The 18697-nt window shown below is 41.7% G+C and overlaps 1 protein-coding gene across 3 annotated transcripts in view; it reads left to right on the top strand.

The window, feature by feature from the left end:
- Positions 1-18697, top strand: part of CNKSR2 (connector enhancer of kinase suppressor of Ras 2) — a 353085-nt gene that overhangs the window by 246281 nt on the left and 88107 nt on the right. For all 3 annotated transcript variants that reach the window (XM_019529183.1, XM_019529184.1, XM_019529182.1), the window contains 3 exons: positions 11602-11650; positions 13905-14077; positions 16904-16977. In XM_019529183.1, the coding sequence (XP_019384728.1) occupies positions 11602-11650; positions 13905-14077; positions 16904-16977 (296 nt within the window). The remainder of the gene's footprint in view (positions 1-11601; positions 11651-13904; positions 14078-16903; positions 16978-18697) is intronic.

Raw genomic sequence — 18697 nt, 5'->3', positions numbered from 1 at the left:
CAACATTTTCCTGTTCTATATTTCACAATGCTTCCTTTTACCACGAGACAGAATTCTTCCCTAAGTTTCAGTGTTGAAATCCTAGTGGCAAGGAAGCCATTAAATGTAACCTTCACTTGTTCATCAGTTGAGTCTATTGTAATGAACTTTTTCACAGAAGACACTTGAATTGGTGGTCATGTTAGCATCTGATTTATCTGACAATCAGCCTTGTGTTGTTACTGGCATCTGAACCAATGTTATGCTTATTTTATGCAAGTGGCTGCATAGTGTTGAAGGGGCCCACTGAATTTTTGGTAGGCTTTATGAAGGTTACATACTTAAGAAAAACATTGAAAATGTAGTTTAATGAACTGGGTGATGCCCACACTTTAAGATTCATTGTTTTCTGCCTTTCCTATGTTCGCAAATACTGTGGCAGAAGAATATATGCTTTCTGAACAAGTAGATTTTTCTCCTAGACTAATGACCAGAAGAAGGGTTTTTTTTAAAAAAAAATCCTGAATTCTAGCAGCACTAGCACTGCCGCATTCCCCTACACTATTTGCTCATCTATTGGTAATCACAGATCCTTAAACCACCTATGATTGCTTAAAAATAATAGAAAAACAGGACTAGGAGGAACCTCCAGTGATCATTTAGTTCAGCCCCCTGCTTAAGGTAGAAACAGCTCTGTCTAAGCCATCCTAGATAGATGTTTTTGTAAGATGGATGACTGCTTGCACTGAGAGGAGGAGAAGGATGATTTCCCTGCACCGGAGTTGTTAGTAAGGAAGGGTTTTCTGCTTTGTTACTTAGTTTCCTAAAGTGCAATTCAGCCAGTCCCTCTCTACTTTTATATTGTGATAAATATAAATATTAAACACTAGAAAACACAATTTTTAAATGTTGATAACTTCCTTTTCCTCACTTTCAAACTTGCTTACCTGCTCTCATACTAACCCCTAGCAAATAACATTTCTGATTCTACTCTAGGGAATTTTGAGTTTAGAATGACTTGGCAACCAGCTATGTTTCTGGTGTTATTACTACGATATAAAACATCTTTTGGTCATCGTTCTCCAACTCTGGGGAATTCTGTTTCATTTTATGCTTAGGGGAAAGTCCAGCAGATAATTTGTTTTTTATGCTGGAATGAATGATTCTTTCTTTTATATTGAATATGACTTATAATGAATTGCAGGCACTGAAGTGTTCTTTCCCTCATTTCCCTGTAGAAACTGGTCCTGGCATTTAATTTTCTGATATTTTCTTTAAAAAGAAGGGGAAAAAATAAATATCATTCATAAGAAATGAAAAAACGATATGCCAATCATGCAGATTTTGCCTGACTGTTTCAAAGTCCTCAGACTCTATGAAGTTTCCATCACACCATAGATCCAGCAGGAATAACCCTTGGTGGTCCAATTCAAAGAGTATTTGGATCAGGTTAGAAGAGGCAGACCTTGTACAGCGCGAATAAAAGATTAACAAAATAACTGAGCAGAATTGAAGCAATATGTTCTCTAGGAAAGGGAGGACAGGACCACCAGAGACACCCGGTCCCGGATCTACCACCACCATAGCTGGATCATTACTCCTCTGATGAAGGAACTGGTAATTGCCTGGGAGTTTGAGTTCCCAACTGGAATTTATAGTATTGTCTCTTCTTTGGTGGTTGTCCAATATTACCTGGGCTACCGTTACTCCACTTTGGCTGCCTAAATCAGACCAGGGAGGATGAAAAAAAGAAAAGCCATTTTGTCTCAAATGCCAGCTAGTCATGTCACCAAAATTACACTACCATTCATAGTAGATTTGTTCAAATCTGTGATCCTCCATCTTTCTTAGGTATACTTTCAATAGTAAAATAGTTAAAAATGCCGACGGCTAAATAATAGGTAATGGACATGAATTGGCTGTTATCAGGCAAAGAGGTTAATAGTTAACATGTCCCAAAATTCTTTTCTTAGGCTTTCTGCAGATTCAGACATATATCACAACATAGGTTCCATTTATTTTAAATTGTAAACGACACTGCAGTGTCACATGTATTAAGCCCCCCCCCTGCACATTTCAAAATGGCCTTGCATGCACTTTAACTAAAGCCCATCAGGTGAGCTTTAGTTAAAGCATCCCATGGCCATTTTTAAGCGGCTGGGGGCTTAATACGCATGACGCTGTAGCACTTTAATTAGAGTGGCTGTCTGGGAACCATCCTAATTAAAACGCCCCTTCCCCCCCCAAGCATATATATAGGCAGCCTAAGAGCCTGTATCAGAAGGGTGAGATTTTGGAGACCATCTGAAAATATTGTCTGAACACACAGGTGGAAAAGCATATATAAAAGAACTTTAGAACTGTTATAATTAGAAATTTTTCAATCAACCAAAAACACCAAGTAGTAGAAAAATGTCTAATAACTATCAGCAACATGTGTAATTTACCCAGATATCAGCTTTTCCATGTGTAATAGAATGAGCTAGTAGTCGCTTATAGTATACAGAAATGTAGTGAACTGTTCTGCTGAAGAAGAAACAGAGAAAAATCCTCTTATGGCAACAGAGAAGAACTGTAAATCTTCCCTAAGTGCCTCAACTTTCAGCCTCAGAAAAACTGAATCGAGCCTACATAAATCCAATAAAGAAACTGCCAACTTCTTTACTAACTGAAATAAGCTCTTCAGAAAATGCAGGTAGATGAATTACATAAATTGTTCCCAAGCTCCTCCTCAGCACCCGCTCAAAAAAAAAAAGAAAAGAAAAGAATAATTGAGCGGAACATCTGTGAAGAAAAGGGAAGAGACAAATTGCAGCCTGTAAATTGATTCTTTCATAACTATTCTAGGAGCAGTCAAATTAAATACAAGTCACTGTGGTCAAGAATTATTTCCAACCATGCCTAAGTTATGGCCATTTCAGATACTGTGTTTTTGTAGCTAAACTTAGGAATTCATCAGTGTTATTACCGAGTTCATGTAATTATTAGCATAAATCTTCTGGACGCAGATGTCATTCTCTTGTGCCAGTCACATCAGGAATTTTAATTTTAAACTTTAGCTACCCATCTGTGTGTTGGAATGCCGCCAGGCAGTGAGGAAAGGGGATAACTATTCTGGTACTGTAGGTACCACCATATTTATTGGGTTCAGAGGCTTTTGGTGTGCTTTGCATTTAAAGGGCAGTTACAAGAGCTGCACAGGGCAGAAGTAGCAAACAGTGGTAGTAGCACCAGAGAAAGAAACCAGTGCTCCAGCAGAAGGCAGTGGTGCCTTCCATGCTGACAGAAAAAATGTGATGCCACTTGTCCTGGGTCACTGCTCACTGCTGTCATACCAAGGGGTGATGGGCCTGGAGCACCATGGGCACATCTACATGAGATGCTTTTAACTGCTCAGTAGCATAGTTTATTGCAAAGTAAGCATATGTGTCAGCTTGTTCACATGCTTACTATGCTGTAAACCTTGCTAATCGCAATTAAATTTGCTACCTGCAGATGAAAGTAGCAAATTTTCTTTTGATTAATAAAGAGCAGTTACAAGCAGTAGTGCTAATGGCAGTAAAGGGCTATTTCTGATTAATAGAAGGCAATAGTGCTCATGTAGATGACTGACTTGGAGCAAATCCCCTGCCCCAGCAGTAGGCAGCCCCTGGGGGCAGGGTATAATGTCCCAGCCCCAGTGAGGAGACAGTTGTCTCCTCACACCAGCCAGCCCCTGGGCAGCCCCTGGGGGAGCCTAGATCTCCCTCTGATGGTGGCAGGGGCCCAAATCTGCTTCCGCTTCCCTGCATGTGTATACGCCTGCCCAAGAGCATTTACTCGCAAGTAGTTCACTTGCTAGTAAACTGATCCCAGATCAAATGAACATAGACACACCCCATGAGAAGCAAATCTATAGGAGCATGCTGTTATTGTAGACATGAACAAATACTGATGAAAAATAAGTCTCCTTGGTGGTATGGTGTTAATCCGACTGCAGGGGGAGGTTATCCTTTCAGGTTTGGTTCCTCTTGGTCTTAAATTATATGTTACGTTTGCATTGGTTAATGCACAATTGATTAGGTGAAGTTTTTTGTTGCTTGGTTTTATACATGGTTACATAAATTCTTTGCTGATTGATAGAAGAGTTGCAGCCATGACATGATGGTCCAGCAACAATATGATAGGCAAATTGTTTATCTGCTATCAACTTCCCTCCCTTCTCCAGAGTTCTCTTTTAGAGCTCTGTTCTCAATTCTTAACATCCAGAGTGCTTTGTTTCCTTCCTCAAACCTGATGAATCATGCCTTGCATTCAAAAGCTTGTCTAACTGTATTCCAGCTCTGCTGATGGTCCAATAAAAGATATCACCCCCCAAAAAATCCTTCCCTCTTGCTGAATTGAGACATTTGATGAAAATGTGACAATAGTTATACTGCCAGCTGCAGACATTTGCATTTCAGTCAAGTAATTAGAACCCTCTGTAATGTAGAGTTTGTAGTTAAAGGTTGTAAGAAAACAGCAGAACATGATGCTTAGCTTTACCTTTAATGCCTTGAGGGTTAATTGTTTTATTGTCCTTCAAAAACTCTGCTTACAAAGATTGCTAGGAGTGTCACTCATTCTTTCTGGATAGAAATCTCAGAACAGTGAAGATTTTTTTAAAAATACAATAAGATGTAAATTCACCAGTTATGAAGTTATAGTTCATTTCTGTGCTAGATAGAGATAAAGGAGGCACAGTGAGGGTTTTTTTTACCTTTAAAATGTGGCTAGTGAAGGAATAAAATGTTTTAAAGATTCTGAATATAAAAGTGATGGCTTGTTTTAAATAGGAAAACTCAAATCATTCCATTTAAATATCTGGGAGTTATACTCAATGTTTGTGTACTCTACTCAGATCTCAGACAGAACTATCCTAAGTTCAATGTTCATTTCGGAAAAAAGCTAAAGGGAATAGGTTACATTTTTTAAAGAATTGCTTTGTCTTCTCGCTGTCACTAATGCAAGCCAACTTTGGTACAGATGAAACCATGTACAGCATCATCAGACTTTAAATTAATTAGCTTTTAGAATTGTATTGATTAACTCTGACAAAGCAAAACTAAACAAATCACCACACGTTCATTTTGGAAATGAACAATTATAGGAGCTACATATTTATACATACAGTCACAGCCCAATCCTGTGCAATCAAAGATGAAACTTGCATTGCTTTCAGCAGCATGCAGATTCAGGTGCTTAAACCATATTAGTCTGAATTATTACCTACAAACAAGTAAGTATTTTGGTGAGAGAAAATAGCACTGCTATGAATTATGTTTTTAATACTCCTCAAAAAGGTGTAATTGTAGGGCTGATGTTGCAATAAAGTCGTGTCACTTAAAGATGCTTATAATTTATCTTTGTCGTTCTGCTTTGGGCATGTCTATCTGTCAAATAGATATATTACTAAAATAGGACATGCTAATTTATGTGAATATCCCAGGAGACACTGGCTGAATCCAGATAACTGAAGTTTAGGATAATCAAGGGAGTTTTCAATGTAATTACAACATAGAAGTGTGGTGGCCCTGCTTCTGGATAAAGGAAAGTTTTGGCTAATTGAAGTAGTAAAATATAACATATTAAGAATATAATGATCTTCTGTTAGCATTTGTGTCTGTTTAGGCTGATGTACACATTAATAGTGATGGTACAATTGCCATTCTGACTAGTACACTGAATAAGAAATAATTATCTTTTGTGCATGAAGACAATTTACACTTAATGTCGAAGTTGTATTCAAAATGAATGAAAAAGAGGAATCCTTGAAATCTGACTTAATTACTTAAATTAAGAAATCCAGTGCAAGAGATGAAGCTCAAAGGTAAGTTGATACAATGTTCTCTCTTGCAGGCCATTAAAAACATTTCTGGTCTCATGGCCAGAGACAAAATTTTGCAGCAAAATCTTGTTTTAATGCAATTGAATTGTAATGTTTTGCTACAGGGAAAAATAGGGACAAATGATGTTTTTGCTACAGGAAAAGAAAATAGTTGAGGAAAATAATATCCAGTAGTTGTTAAAGAGCTACACATTAAACAGCCCAATGCATTCAGCAACAGCATGTGGTTCTAAAAATTGCTGTGATTTCATGAAATACCAATGAAGTAAACAAACATCCTTTTTTCCTACCTTGACCTTAATCCACATTTTTTAGCTCTTACACACACTGTGTGTTCATGGTTGAATGTGATTTATTTACATGTTCTGTGCAAAGTAAGAAGCCATCTTTAGGGTAAAACCAGAGCTAGTATTGTCTTGCATAGAATGACTCAAACAAAGCCTAAAATCTAAAGCTGAGGGTAATTTCCAAAGCTCATAGGTCAGAGATAGGCATCCTCCAACACGTGCACCAATTAGTGGCACACAGAGGCATTTTTCTCCACTAGCTAGACATTGTGCAAGGAAATTGTTTAAAAAAAATTTTTTTTTTAAGCTGCTGCTCTGGGCTCTCTAGAGCAGCCACAGGTCCCAGAGCTGCAGCAGGCACCAGGGGCAGAGTCAGGAGAACACAGGCGGGGGCGGTGTCTGCTAACCCTGTCCTTGGGCTGCGCCCTCCAGCCTGGCTTGGCTGCTAGAGGGGAGCTGCAGGTGAGCGAGGCCAGGGCCAGGGTCCAGATAGGCTCTGTGGAGGGCTACTGTGCTGGAGGCTCCTGGCCAGCTAGGCCCTGAACACTGCCTGTAGCAGCTGTCCCCAAGGCCTGTGCGGCTCCTATGGTGAGGCCCCATGGCTAGACCCTTGCACTGGGGGCAGCTCTGCCTCGCATGCACTGTGCCTCAGGGAGGCTGACCCCAGAGCCAGAAACACCCTCTAAGACTGGCATCCTGCCCCCTGGCCAGGCAGCATCCCCTTGTGGGCTGGGTTGGGCTGGGCTGGGCCTCACCTTGGATAGCACTGGGTGCCCCCAGCCACCTGTCACAGCCTGTACCCACAGAGCCTTGGGGCAGCCCCTGCTTCCCACCTGGCCCTAGCTCTCCTCCAGCTGCCACCTTCCCAAGGGTCCGGCCAGGCCAACATGCCCATATTACCTCCCCCCGCACCTGCTTCTTCCCATGCTGCCTGGACCCTACCGTGAGCATAGAGACCCAGCACTAGGTGCCCAGTATTCCCCCCGGCCTAGGGCTTGCCCGCCTGCTGGGAGCTTCCAGCACAGCAGCCCCCCACAGCGCCTGCCTGGGCCCTGACCTTGCCCACCCACAGCTCCCCTCCAGGGGCTGGACCCAGGTAGGCAGTGTGGAGGACCATTGTGTGTGAGGGTCCTGGCTGGCTTGGCCCCAAGCACTGCCTTTGGCACCACTTCCTAGGGCCTGGGGGAGGCTCCCATGGCTGGGCCCTTGCACTGAAGGCAGCTCTGCCCCACTCATGCTGTGCCCAGTGCACAGGGAGGCTGAGCCCAGAGCTGGGAGCCCCCTGCACCCAATGTCTTGCCCTGGCCAGGCAGTGTCCTCTCACAGGCAGGGCAGGGCAGTTGCAGCCCATCCCTACAGAGCTGTGTGGGCCAGGCCAGGTGGCACTTCAGTTGCCACCCACTGGGTTCCTGCCTGCCCACCATGGCCCACGTGTGCAGAGCCCCAGGGCATCCCATGCTTTCTGCCTGGCCCCTGCTCTTCTCCAGCTACTGCCTCCCTGAGGACCTGGCCAAACTGGCCCAGCCACAGCCCCTCCCCCTGCAGCTGATTTTCCCCATGCTGCCCAGACCCTGCCCCAAGTACCCAGCCCCAGTGCTCAGTGCATTGGGGCTGCCCCACCCCAGCTGGGCCCTTCCTTCCAGCCCTGGGCCCAGGCTCCCCCCACTCTAGGACCATCACTGCCTCCCTCTGTCAGACACTGCCCTGAACCAGCAGTCCCAAGCCATGGCCAGTAGCAGTGGGAGATGTGGACAGTGAGGGACTCACCCTCTTTCTTTTTTTAATTTTTTACTTTCTTTTTCTTTCTTTTTTCTTCTTTTTCTTCTTGCTCTTTCTTTCTCTTTTCTCTCTTTTCTGTTTCCTTCTTTCTCTCCTTTTTTCCTTCTCCTCTTTTTCTCTCCCTTTTCTTTTTCTTTTATCTCATTGTTCTTTTTTCTCTCTCCCTCTTTCTCTTTTTTCTCCTCTCCTCTTTTCTCTCCTTTTTTCCTATTTCTTCTTTTTTCTCTGCTTTTCCTTTCTCTTCTTTCTTTTAAATTTTTCTCTTTCTTTTTCCCTTTTTTTTTCTCTTTCCAGCTTTTTTCTCTCTCCTTTTTCACTTCTTTCTCTCTTTCTCTCTCTCTTTTCTCCCTCTTATTGCAATATGCTTAACAAAAAAAGAATACACAAGAACAAAGGTAGTATCTGGAATTTTATTTATTATTACCAGGTTTAGAATGTTTAGAAAACCCCACAGAATGTTTACTGCGGGGGGGGAAAAAAAGCAACATTTGTGATTGTTAACTACATTAATATGCAATGCATCCTGCCATGTACCCCCTGCTCTGGTTTTGCTTTTCTGGCGTGCTGGCACCTTACAAGATAGACATGGTGGGGTTTTTGGCACTCCGACCAAGTAGAGTTTTGTGGAGCCACACCCAAAAGATATTTTGTCCTCTAGAAATAGACATGTTTAACTTGATTCACAGCTGGAGATATTAGAATCATAGAAAATTACGGTTGGAAGGGACCTCAGGAGGTCAGCTAGTCCAACACCGTGCTCAAAGCAGGACCATCCCCACCTAGATCATCCCAGCCAAGCCTTTGTCTAGCTAGGTCTTAAAAACCTCCAAGGATGGAGCTTCCATCCCCTGTCTGAGTAACCTGTTCCAGTGTTTTACTGCCCTCCTAGTGAGAGAGCTTTTCCTAATACCTAACCTAAACTTCTATTGCTGCAACTTGAGACCATTGCTCCTTGTTCTATTATCTGCCACCACTGAGAACAGTCCAGCTGCAGCCTCTTTGGAACCCCCCCCTTCAGGTAGTTGAAGGCTGCTATTAAAGCCCCTCTCAGACTAAATAAGCCTAATTCCCTCAACCAGTTCCCTCAACCCTCAACCTTGTCTCGTAAGTCATATGCCCCAGCCTCCTAACGATTTTCATTGCCCTCTGTTGGATTCTCCCATTTGTCCACATCCTTTCTGTAGTGGGAGGCCCAAAACTGGACACCAGTTCCCCAGATGTGGCCTCACCAGTGCTGAATAGCGGGGAATAATCACTTCCCCTGATCTGCTGGCAACACTCCTACCAGTGCAGCCCAGGATGCTATTACCCTGCTTGGCAACAAGAGCACACAGTTGACTCATAGTCATCTTATTGTTTACTGTAATCCCCAGGTCCTTTTCTGCAGAGCTGCTGCCTAACCAGTTAGTCCCCAGCCTGTACCAGTGCATGGGCTTGTTCCTTCCTAAGTGCAGGACTTTGCACTTGTCTTTATTGAACCTCATGAGATTTCTTTTGGTCCAGTCTTCCAATTTGTCTAGGTGTCTTTGAATCCGAACCCTTCCTTTCAGTATATCTACTACTCCCCCCAGCTTGGTGTCATCTGCAAACTTGCTGAGGGTGCACTCCATCCCAACTTCCAGGTCACTGATGAAGATGCCTTATATATAAAGCTAAATAAAACATAGTACAAAGTACTGAATGACTGGATTATTTAAAAACTGTTTGTTTTGTTTTTGTATTTATTTTGGTGGGGTGGGACTTAAATCTCTCAGGGAGTCTTATTGGTGTTCAAGTTTTATAACAGAGGTGACTGTGAAGCCTACTAATGCGTATTATATCTTAATCTAGTTCAGAAGTACAAAAGTAATTTCCCACCTCGCCTTGCTTCTATGACAACAATTCAAAATGCTGGGATTGGGTTCTAGTTACTTAGTTCAGTCGCAAACAGTTAAAGGGCAGAACTTTCCAGTAAAGAATCTTTAGTTGTGTAAGAGTTTTTCACAAGAGATTTGGCAGAGCTCATTGTTGTTTGCTTTTAAGATATAAGTCTGCTATTTTATCAGATTTCATACTCATTCCTGTTTTGGACCCCTTGCTTTCTTTCAACTTTGCTCTCACCCTTTATTTATACATAATATTTATAAATAATATAAAATAGCATAGCAATCAAATTTTGAACACTGTTGGTATTTCCAAGAAGAATTTCCAGAGTCCCAGAGAGAATTTGCTAGTATCATCAGGGTAAAAAAGCTTTTTTCGTTAATAATGTTAAATAATGTATACACTTAAATCAGATAAAGATCAACTTGTTAATAGAACATCTACTACGACAGTGGTTTTGAAACTTTTCTGTCTGCAAACCCCTTTACCTGCAAAACATATTGCTGCTTGTACCTTCAACACAGCCAGATCCGGGGGGAGGGGAAGAAGGACTTTACTACTGGCAAAGGGCAATGCATGTTGGGAAATACCATCCATCAGAGAAGGGATTCCCCATGTTGATGGAGCGTGGTGCATGCTGAGACCTATCACACAGGTCACATGCAGGGGAACAAGCCACATCCTGTTCTCAAGCACTGCTCCTATACCCCACAATCCAGAGCCAGGCACCCACTGTTCTTGGTACCTGCTGCCATCTCCAGTGCTGCCACACAATGCAGGACAGCCAAATGGCAGATCCCTGTGAAGAAGAGCCAGCACTGAAGTGTTGGGCCATACCTCTGCATGCATGGCAAGCTTTGTACCCCACTGCAGCTGCTGCATGGTATTTATATGCTCAGCAGAAACCAAGGCATCACCTGCTCCCTTCCCACAGCACGGCACCGTGTGACACAGTGTAGGAGGTGGAAGGGGAGCCGTTTAAGGTCAGCCTCTGATTAGTTGAATGAGCTTTTCTTCATCCTGTTTGGGAGAAGAAGGCTCAGTTTCACTTTTCTTGGCTGCTTGGATAGTGGGAGAAGGGCAAAAGCTGTATTGTTCTAGACTCTACTAAATTATGGATGCTGATTCCATCAGGTTTTTGCCTTCCTCTGTAGCAGGAAGGAGCATGGGTCTCTTCCTTTGATCTCTCAAGTAGCAGCAGGGTGTTGGCTGCTGCGGTCCCACTGCTTCACCTGTGGCAGGTTAGGGAATTATGTCTCGTGGTTGTGTTAGGATTGACTTATGTAACTTTGCCAATAGGTTAGATAGTGGATTTGTATAGGATGGTTTGGTTAGAGATGACCCTCCCTCATGCAGGCGGTTGGATTAAATAAGCTCTGGAGGTCCCTTTCAGCCCTACTTCTCCATGATTCTTCTATGACTTTTATGCTTATTAAAATGTAGGTACAGCGTCACCCTGGGAATATGCATACCCCAGTTTCAAAACCACTGTGTTAGAACACATGGACTTCCCACACAAACACACTACAGTGCTAGGAAAGAGTAGAGAAAAACAGCTGTTTTTAAGGGAAAAAAACTTAGTTGCGGTTGTTGTTCTGCTGGCTGGTTGATTGTGATGTGTTTTATTGGTTTATTTCAGTATCTTGTAAAAGTATGAAATATTTTTCCCCTGAAGGTCCTACAAATTTTTCTTGCTTTTTGTCCCAAGATTGTGCTTGATCACTTAAGTATCTGAAATGTTAATTGTTATTTTTCCAAGAAGGAGGAGGGGCTTTGAATCTGTACATTGTTTTTTCAATGCTCTTTTGTGTCTTGATTTACTTGCAGACATTTCAGCAATCTTCTCTACAGCAGAAAACTAAAAAGAAAAACAAAGGTAAATAATGAATAAGAACTTTTTGATATAATGGTAGGAAATAAAACTGAATATTATTGTCTATAATAGTGTAATATTTTAAAGATGATGATGTGTTAGCCAACTAAATGTGTTCATTTGACAGAACTGTTCATCCATTATTAATATTGTCTCATTCTCTCCTTGTGCTTCTCTGTCTATATCCAACTGTTGTCTGTTGTGTTATACTTAGAGTGTATCTTCTTGGGGACTGGGATCATCTTTTTGCCCTCTTTGTGCAATGCTTAATTATACATGGGCTCCTGGTCCACAGCTAGGACACCTAAGTGATGTGGTAGTCTACATAATAATTATGAATTGCCCTTCTTTGGTTCAAAACACTTTCAGCAGTCTTTTGTAAGGGTATGGATGTACTACTGAACGGCAGCATGATCCTTTATGTAGGTTTTCATGGCCCCTTCAAATACTTGTAAAGATCATCAGGTCATAGGAAAGTACAGCTGGAAGAGACTCCATGAGGTCCTCTAGTCTAGCTCCCTACTCAAAACAGGATCATCCCTGACTAAAACTTAGCAGCCAAGTTCATGTCCAACCTGCTCTTGAAAATTTCCAGAGATGGAGATTCTACAGCTTCTCTAGGCAACCTGTTCCAGTACTTAACCATCAGCAGAGTCATCAAGTTCTCCCTAATCTCCACTATACATTTCCTTTGCTGCAGTTTAAGGTTATTGCTGCTAGCCTGATCCCCTACAGCCACAGGCAAAAGTCTGTCTCTGTAATCTCCTTTTAGGTATTTAAATGTTGCTATCAAATCTTCCCTCAGACTTCTCTTCTTCAGACTAAATAATCCTAGTTCTTTCTGCCTTTCCTCATAAGTCACACTTCCCACTCACCTGACATTTTTGTTGCTGTTTGCTGGACTCTTTCTAATCTGTCCACATCTTTCTTTAAGGGTTAGGCCTAAAATTGGACGCAGAACTTCATGTGAGGAGGCTTCATTAGTGCCAAGTAGAACAGAAGAAGCACTTCTGATTTGCACATTACACTTTTTGTTAGTTAAACCCAGTATTCTGTTGGCTTTTTTTGCCACAAGAGCATACTGTTGGCCATGGGCAGATCTAAGATGTCATGAAGTGGGGTGCAGCACACTGCATCGCACACCATGGGAGGATATGGGGGTAAGGCATGGCTGGAATCTGGACAGGTAGCAGGTACATGACAAAGGAACCCATTACCACTGCTGCTGCTACAGTCCCCAGCTCAGCCCAGGCATGGGGGGAGCCCCAGAGCCACTTCTACTCTGCTCCAGTCAGGGGCTGTGAGAAGTGGCTGCACAGGGTAAAACTCTTGGCTGGGGATAGCATGGCAGTGCACAGGATCCTTCTTCCGGTGTCTGCTCTCTGCCCATTCTCCCTCAAATGTCCCCCACTGCTGGAAGGAGGAACGCATGTATCAGCACTGCTGTTCCTGGATGAGTGACTGGAGTAGTGCAGGAGTCACTCAATGGGCCCTACCCATGCCTGTGTCAGTGGTGGAGGATGGGTTCATCACAGTGGAGGACCAGTTAGAAGAAGAGGAAATCTGCCTTCTGCCACTGCTGTTCCCAGAAGAGCCCAGCACCCCATGCAGCTGCTTCCTGCAGCCTTTGGCTGCACTGGGGCAAGAGTAGCTCTGGGCCCAGGAATAGTATTGGCACTGAAAGGGGCATACAGCCACACCCCTTCATCCTGCCCTGGAACCACCCCTGCTGCTGGCTCCTACTTAGTTTATGCTCCATTGTAACCCCTAGGTCCTTCACAGCTGAAGGACCTGTAAAATTATCCTTCACTGAATACCGTTATTAGAAAAAAAGGACATTTTACTTTGTAATTATTATAAGTTCCCCTGCCTGTATGTGCATTTGTTTATATTTGCTCATTTGTTTGTATATGTTATGCAATGAACTATCAGAATGTACAGAAACATCAAAACCAAGTTATCTTATTTTTGTACACATTGTCTTCCTATCCTATATAACCTCTCTTCTGTTGTCTACTGCATTTTCTTTGATACATAGATTAGTTTACTGTAGGCTAGGAAGTGTGTCTGTTTTCCTTGCTGTATACTGCTCTCCTTGTTTAGTATTATAATGTTAGAGAAATTGATTTTGAAATGTTATATTAATTTTTGTAAAGAGATCAATCCTTTTAGACAAACTGAACATTCCTGACTAGTTCATTAAATGCATAACAAAAGCCCTTTCGTATGTGCTCCTTTTAACTGTTGGCATTTATAGCTCCCATACCTGGTAAGAGCAAAAGGCGGATTTCCTGTAAAGATCTGGGCCGTGGGGACTGTGAAGGCTGGCTTTGGAAAAAGAAAGATGCCAAGAGTTATTTTTCCCAGAAGTGGAAGAAATATTGGTTTGTTCTGAAGGATACTTCTTTATACTGGTATATGAATGAGGAGGTAAGAATAGAAGATGTTTTTCATTTATGGTGTGTAATGCCAGTGAGTCTCAAGTAGTACTGTTGTCATCAGTTATTTATATTCACCCAAATTATTATTCTGGAATTAACAGAACATGTAGGATGATGTTAATCATTCACAGGAATTTGCATGGTAGCATAAAGAGGGCAACCAGGGTGCCAACACTGTAGAGGCCATTAAAATATCCATATGAAACCCCCTGATGCTGCTCAAAGTGTCCAGTGCTGCCTCATGTGCCCAGGGCACTCAGACATCCAGTTATGCCTCTGAGGCCCCTGGTAGACATTGCAGTTAAGAAGTAATTAACCTATTAGGAGTTCGTGTCATGACAAAATGGGAAACCAGCCACAAAAGTATTCTGTAACAATTTTGTGGCTTGGTTCCATTGCACCTTAAATTAATGTGCATCAGGATAACCAGAGCCAGCTTAAGATGCCAGTGCAGTCCTCTGTCTGGGACCAACTATCAGTTGATTATCAGTTCCAGCCCCAGGACCACACAGGAGTCTGGAATTGGATCCAGTGAAGTCCAGGGTCTGGGACCAGCAATCAACTGATTGTCCCAGCTGACAACACTGGAGTTTGGGACTGGCCTGCCCTAATAGTCAGGGAGTCTGGAATTGGTTCTGGTGTGGTCTTAGAGCTAGGACTGACGATCAGGTGATTGTCCCAGCTCTAGGATGGCACAGGAATCTTGAACCGGCTACAGCACAATCCCAGGGCTAGGACCTGCAGTTGTCTGTCGGAACTCCAAGGCTATTCAGGGATTTTGAACCAGCACTGGTGTGGTCCTAGGGCTGGATCTTTGAGACTGAAAATCAGTCCTGGGGCTATCCAGGAGTCTCAAGGGGTCCCAGTGCAGCCCTGGGATTGCACAGGAGTCTTAAACAGCTGATTGTTGGTCCCAACCCAGATGCCACTCCAGTTCAGTTTGGCTGCAGGTACCCAGTTTTCAACTTGCCATTGCAACTTGCCTGGGTTCCTCCTGAAGGGACAAGTAGTAATGGTGCCATTGGATATGATCTCAGAATGGTGTGTCCTGCCATACGTCTGTAGCATAGCAGGAGTTATGATTGTTGGGATCAGGGATTTGATCCCATTATATCATTAAATGAATGTGTGCCAGGGGCCTGAGTTTTCAGGATATGGCCTTTAAAATTTGCCTTTTTAGCATAAGGAACAACTGCTCATCTCAATATTACCCTAAGCTCACAGTCTTTCACAGTTTCCATTTTCTCATTACTCAAAATTAGAAAAGAAAAGTTCGTCTTGTATCCCTATCATTATAAGCTAGAGATGGGATTACAGTCTTCATTTTATGTACCATTAAAAGTGCCTTATTTAGTTGTAATCATTGAAATCAATGACAGTTCCTGAAGCCCTACATTTACTCAAAACTGGCTTGTTTTTCAATCAGGTTCTATTCTAATGTGTTGTATTTTGATTTTAATTATGATTTAGGTGCTAAATTATATACTCTGTGCTTTCCAAAACAACCATTTGGCTGCCTAAGGTCCCATTTCTGTAAATCATTCCACAGAAGTGCAAATCTGGCTGATTTGTATTATTTACATACTTCTTCCCATTGCAGCTCTAGCTCTGGCTGGGGTGCCAGTCTGGCCTGTGGAAGAGAGCACAGAGCACATGCTACCTTGTGTTCCTGTCTGGCCATGTAATGGTGGCAGCAGCTTCAGCCCTCGTGCCAAGCCCAGAGCTAGTGTCACCGCTGCCACTGCATGGCCAGTCAGGGGATGGAAGCAGCCTGTGCTCCATGCTCCCTGCACTAGGTGCAAGCAGTGTCCCAGCTGGAGCTGAAACAGGAAGTTAAGTAGTGGCAAGGGGGGCAGGAGACTGGAGCAGGCAGTGACAGTTGCTCGACTCTGACCCCGTGCTCAGCCACTGCCACTACCCTCCTCCCTCCCCTCTCCTCCCCCCTATTTGTACTCAGATTTAAGATGAAGGTCTTTAACCCCCATGTTGAACGGGAAAACTTCTGTTCTGGATTCAAGTAAATCCAATAATTAGTACTTAATAAAAAATTGCATCTGTTTCAATCTGGATACCACCCAGAGCACTGAAGAGCTAAAGGCATCTCAAAGTACTATATAAAATTGAGTCCCCCTGCCTGACCACCCTCCTCCCATTCCCCCAGCCCCTTGCAAGTTGGAACTCTGCCAGCCTGCAGAGACCTCTTTGCAAAAATGGAAAATCCATGCATTTCTCCATTAAAATGAGAAATCTGCATTTTTCTCAGTAAAAATAGAAAAACAGTGGGGGGTGGGGTTCTGTTTTCCCATGGGAACCGGATAACCTGGATCCTTGTTGATAAGTATCCCAAACAATAAAAATGAAGAGCATGCTGCTATGAAAATATAACTGTATAAATGGTAGACCTGGGAATGAACACAAACAAATGGAAAGACAATCATAGAAAATGAGGGTTGGAAGGGACCTCAGGAGGTCATCTAGTCCAACCCCGTGCTCCGAGCAGACCCATCCCCAGCTAGACCATTCCATCCAACACTTTGTCTCCCAGGTCTTAAAAACTTCTAAGGATGGAGATTTGCACAACCTTTCCGGGTAGCCTGCTCCAGTGTTTTATTACTCTCTTAATTCAGTAGGCTGGAAGAACTCATACTTGGATTAGGTCATGAAAATCAAGAACATAGGTGGATTGGAGACCAAAATAATCAGGGAAGCCATAAGGCAAGGATGGCTTGCCACACATACAAAAGAGACTATATAAGACTATATATTTTTTCCATACACTCAGTAATCTGAGTAACATCTGGAACTGTCTCCACAGGATGAAAAAGCAGAAGGATTCATCAGCCTACCTGAATTTAAAATTGATAGAGCCAGTGAATGCCGCAAGAAATAGTAAGTGCGTTTAAAATTATACAGTACAATGAAAAGAGAAAAAAGGAAGAACCCTTTAAGGGGTGAATTTTTCCTGATTCATAACCATATGGGATTTTCTTCTAAAGCTGATTATTTATATCAGTAAAATTTCTTTGCATTGGTTAGATTCTGCAATAAAAATCAAACATTTAAGTGCACAGTAGCTATCTGAAGTTTGCTTTAAAGGTATTGATGGCTTTTCTGTAAATATGGAGCTGTAGTTTTGTGTAATTATTTTAATATCAATAGCAGTGTATTTGCAAGAAACAGGTTAATGGGAGTTTATTGTCATTCTCAAGTAAGCATTTCAGATATAATATTAATGAAAGGCCTTTAGAGGAAATGTTCAAATCCATGTCAGGCACAAATCTTAACTTTTTTCAAGACTAACTAGAGAAGTTTTCAAAATTCAGGCTGCAGCTGTCTGTTGGCATTAAAAGTTTGTCCTGACTTAGAGGAAACTAACTGAAGTCAATAGTTCAGCACCTACTTATCTGCACTTGGAATCTGGCCTGAAGCTCTGAAATGACTTTCTCTCTAGTTTATGCTTTTGGTGTATATATGTATCTGTTTTTCCATGAGTATGCATGTACCTATACGTGTTCAGGATCATTACCACTGAAATCTTTGTGCATTGCTTGCTAAATGGAATTTTTCATGTTTGTTCTTTCTCTTTTTCTTTAACATTCAGCTGACATCATTGTCACTGTCGGTGACTTTCAAATTTTTTTTTTTTTAAAGCATGTTTTTCTCCTTTCAAGTTTTCCAAGTGTGATTGAAATAGTGTAAACTGCTGAAAAAGTAATCATTGCCTGTGATGATTTGCATTCTCATTTAAAAAAGAAACTAATTCTTTTCCTTTTAGTTTAAGCTTCCTTAAATAACAAAGAAAAATAAAAATATTTTTAATAAAAAAATTATATTTTTAAATAAAACTATAAAGAATGTGTTGAAAATAAAACTGTATGTTATATTTTTGTTTTTTCCTGTATTTGTTTTTTCATGAATGCAATATACACCTGGCTATGCTTTATTTAATCTCTTGTTTGTGAAACGGCATTGCTGATGATTTCCACTAATCCCTGATAATTTCAGTTCATTTAAATTTTTCACTCTGTGTGCTTGCTACAGGATAGTAGAACAAATAAGGTTATTAATTTTTTTTGACTGAATGGGAAATAAAGCAAATAAGGTAGCTAAAAATTAGATGACAGATGTTACAACAATTTTACTGAAGTCAAGTTTTGGGTCTCAACAACTTGATTATATCTTTTTTTTAACAGAACAGATGCTGCTAAACATCTGTTCTCACTTGTGTAACATTGTGATGTACTAACACATAGAAAAATCCTTTTCCTCTCTCTTTACAAGTTGCTTTCCCTGCTTTTTGTTAATAGTTAAAGATATTTAAAGACCAGATGTTTTTTACAAAAATTGTTCTTTCTTACAAATAAGGACAAAGCACTGAATATAAAATACTGTTTTCTTTTAAAATTTGAGTTTGCTCAGCACTTTTGCTTATTTTAAAATGGTCTTTAAGCCAGTTTTTTAAGTATTTCTCTATTGTAAATTAATATAGCTTTGACATATGTATCCATGTATTTTTTACTTATTAAAATTATATTCATAGTTTCATAGTTTCATAGTAGCTAGAGTCGGAAGGGACCTAGGTAGATCATCTAGTCCGACCCCCTGCCTT

Source organism: Crocodylus porosus, unplaced genomic scaffold (genome assembly GCF_001723895.1).
Source record: "Crocodylus porosus isolate Cpor-Errol unplaced genomic scaffold, CroPor_comp1, whole genome shotgun sequence".
In the NCBI taxonomy this organism is placed as follows: domain Eukaryota; kingdom Metazoa; phylum Chordata; order Crocodylia; family Crocodylidae; genus Crocodylus; species Crocodylus porosus.
The sequence above is the reverse complement of the archived record's forward strand: the minus strand, read 5'-3'. Positions and strand labels throughout refer to the sequence as shown.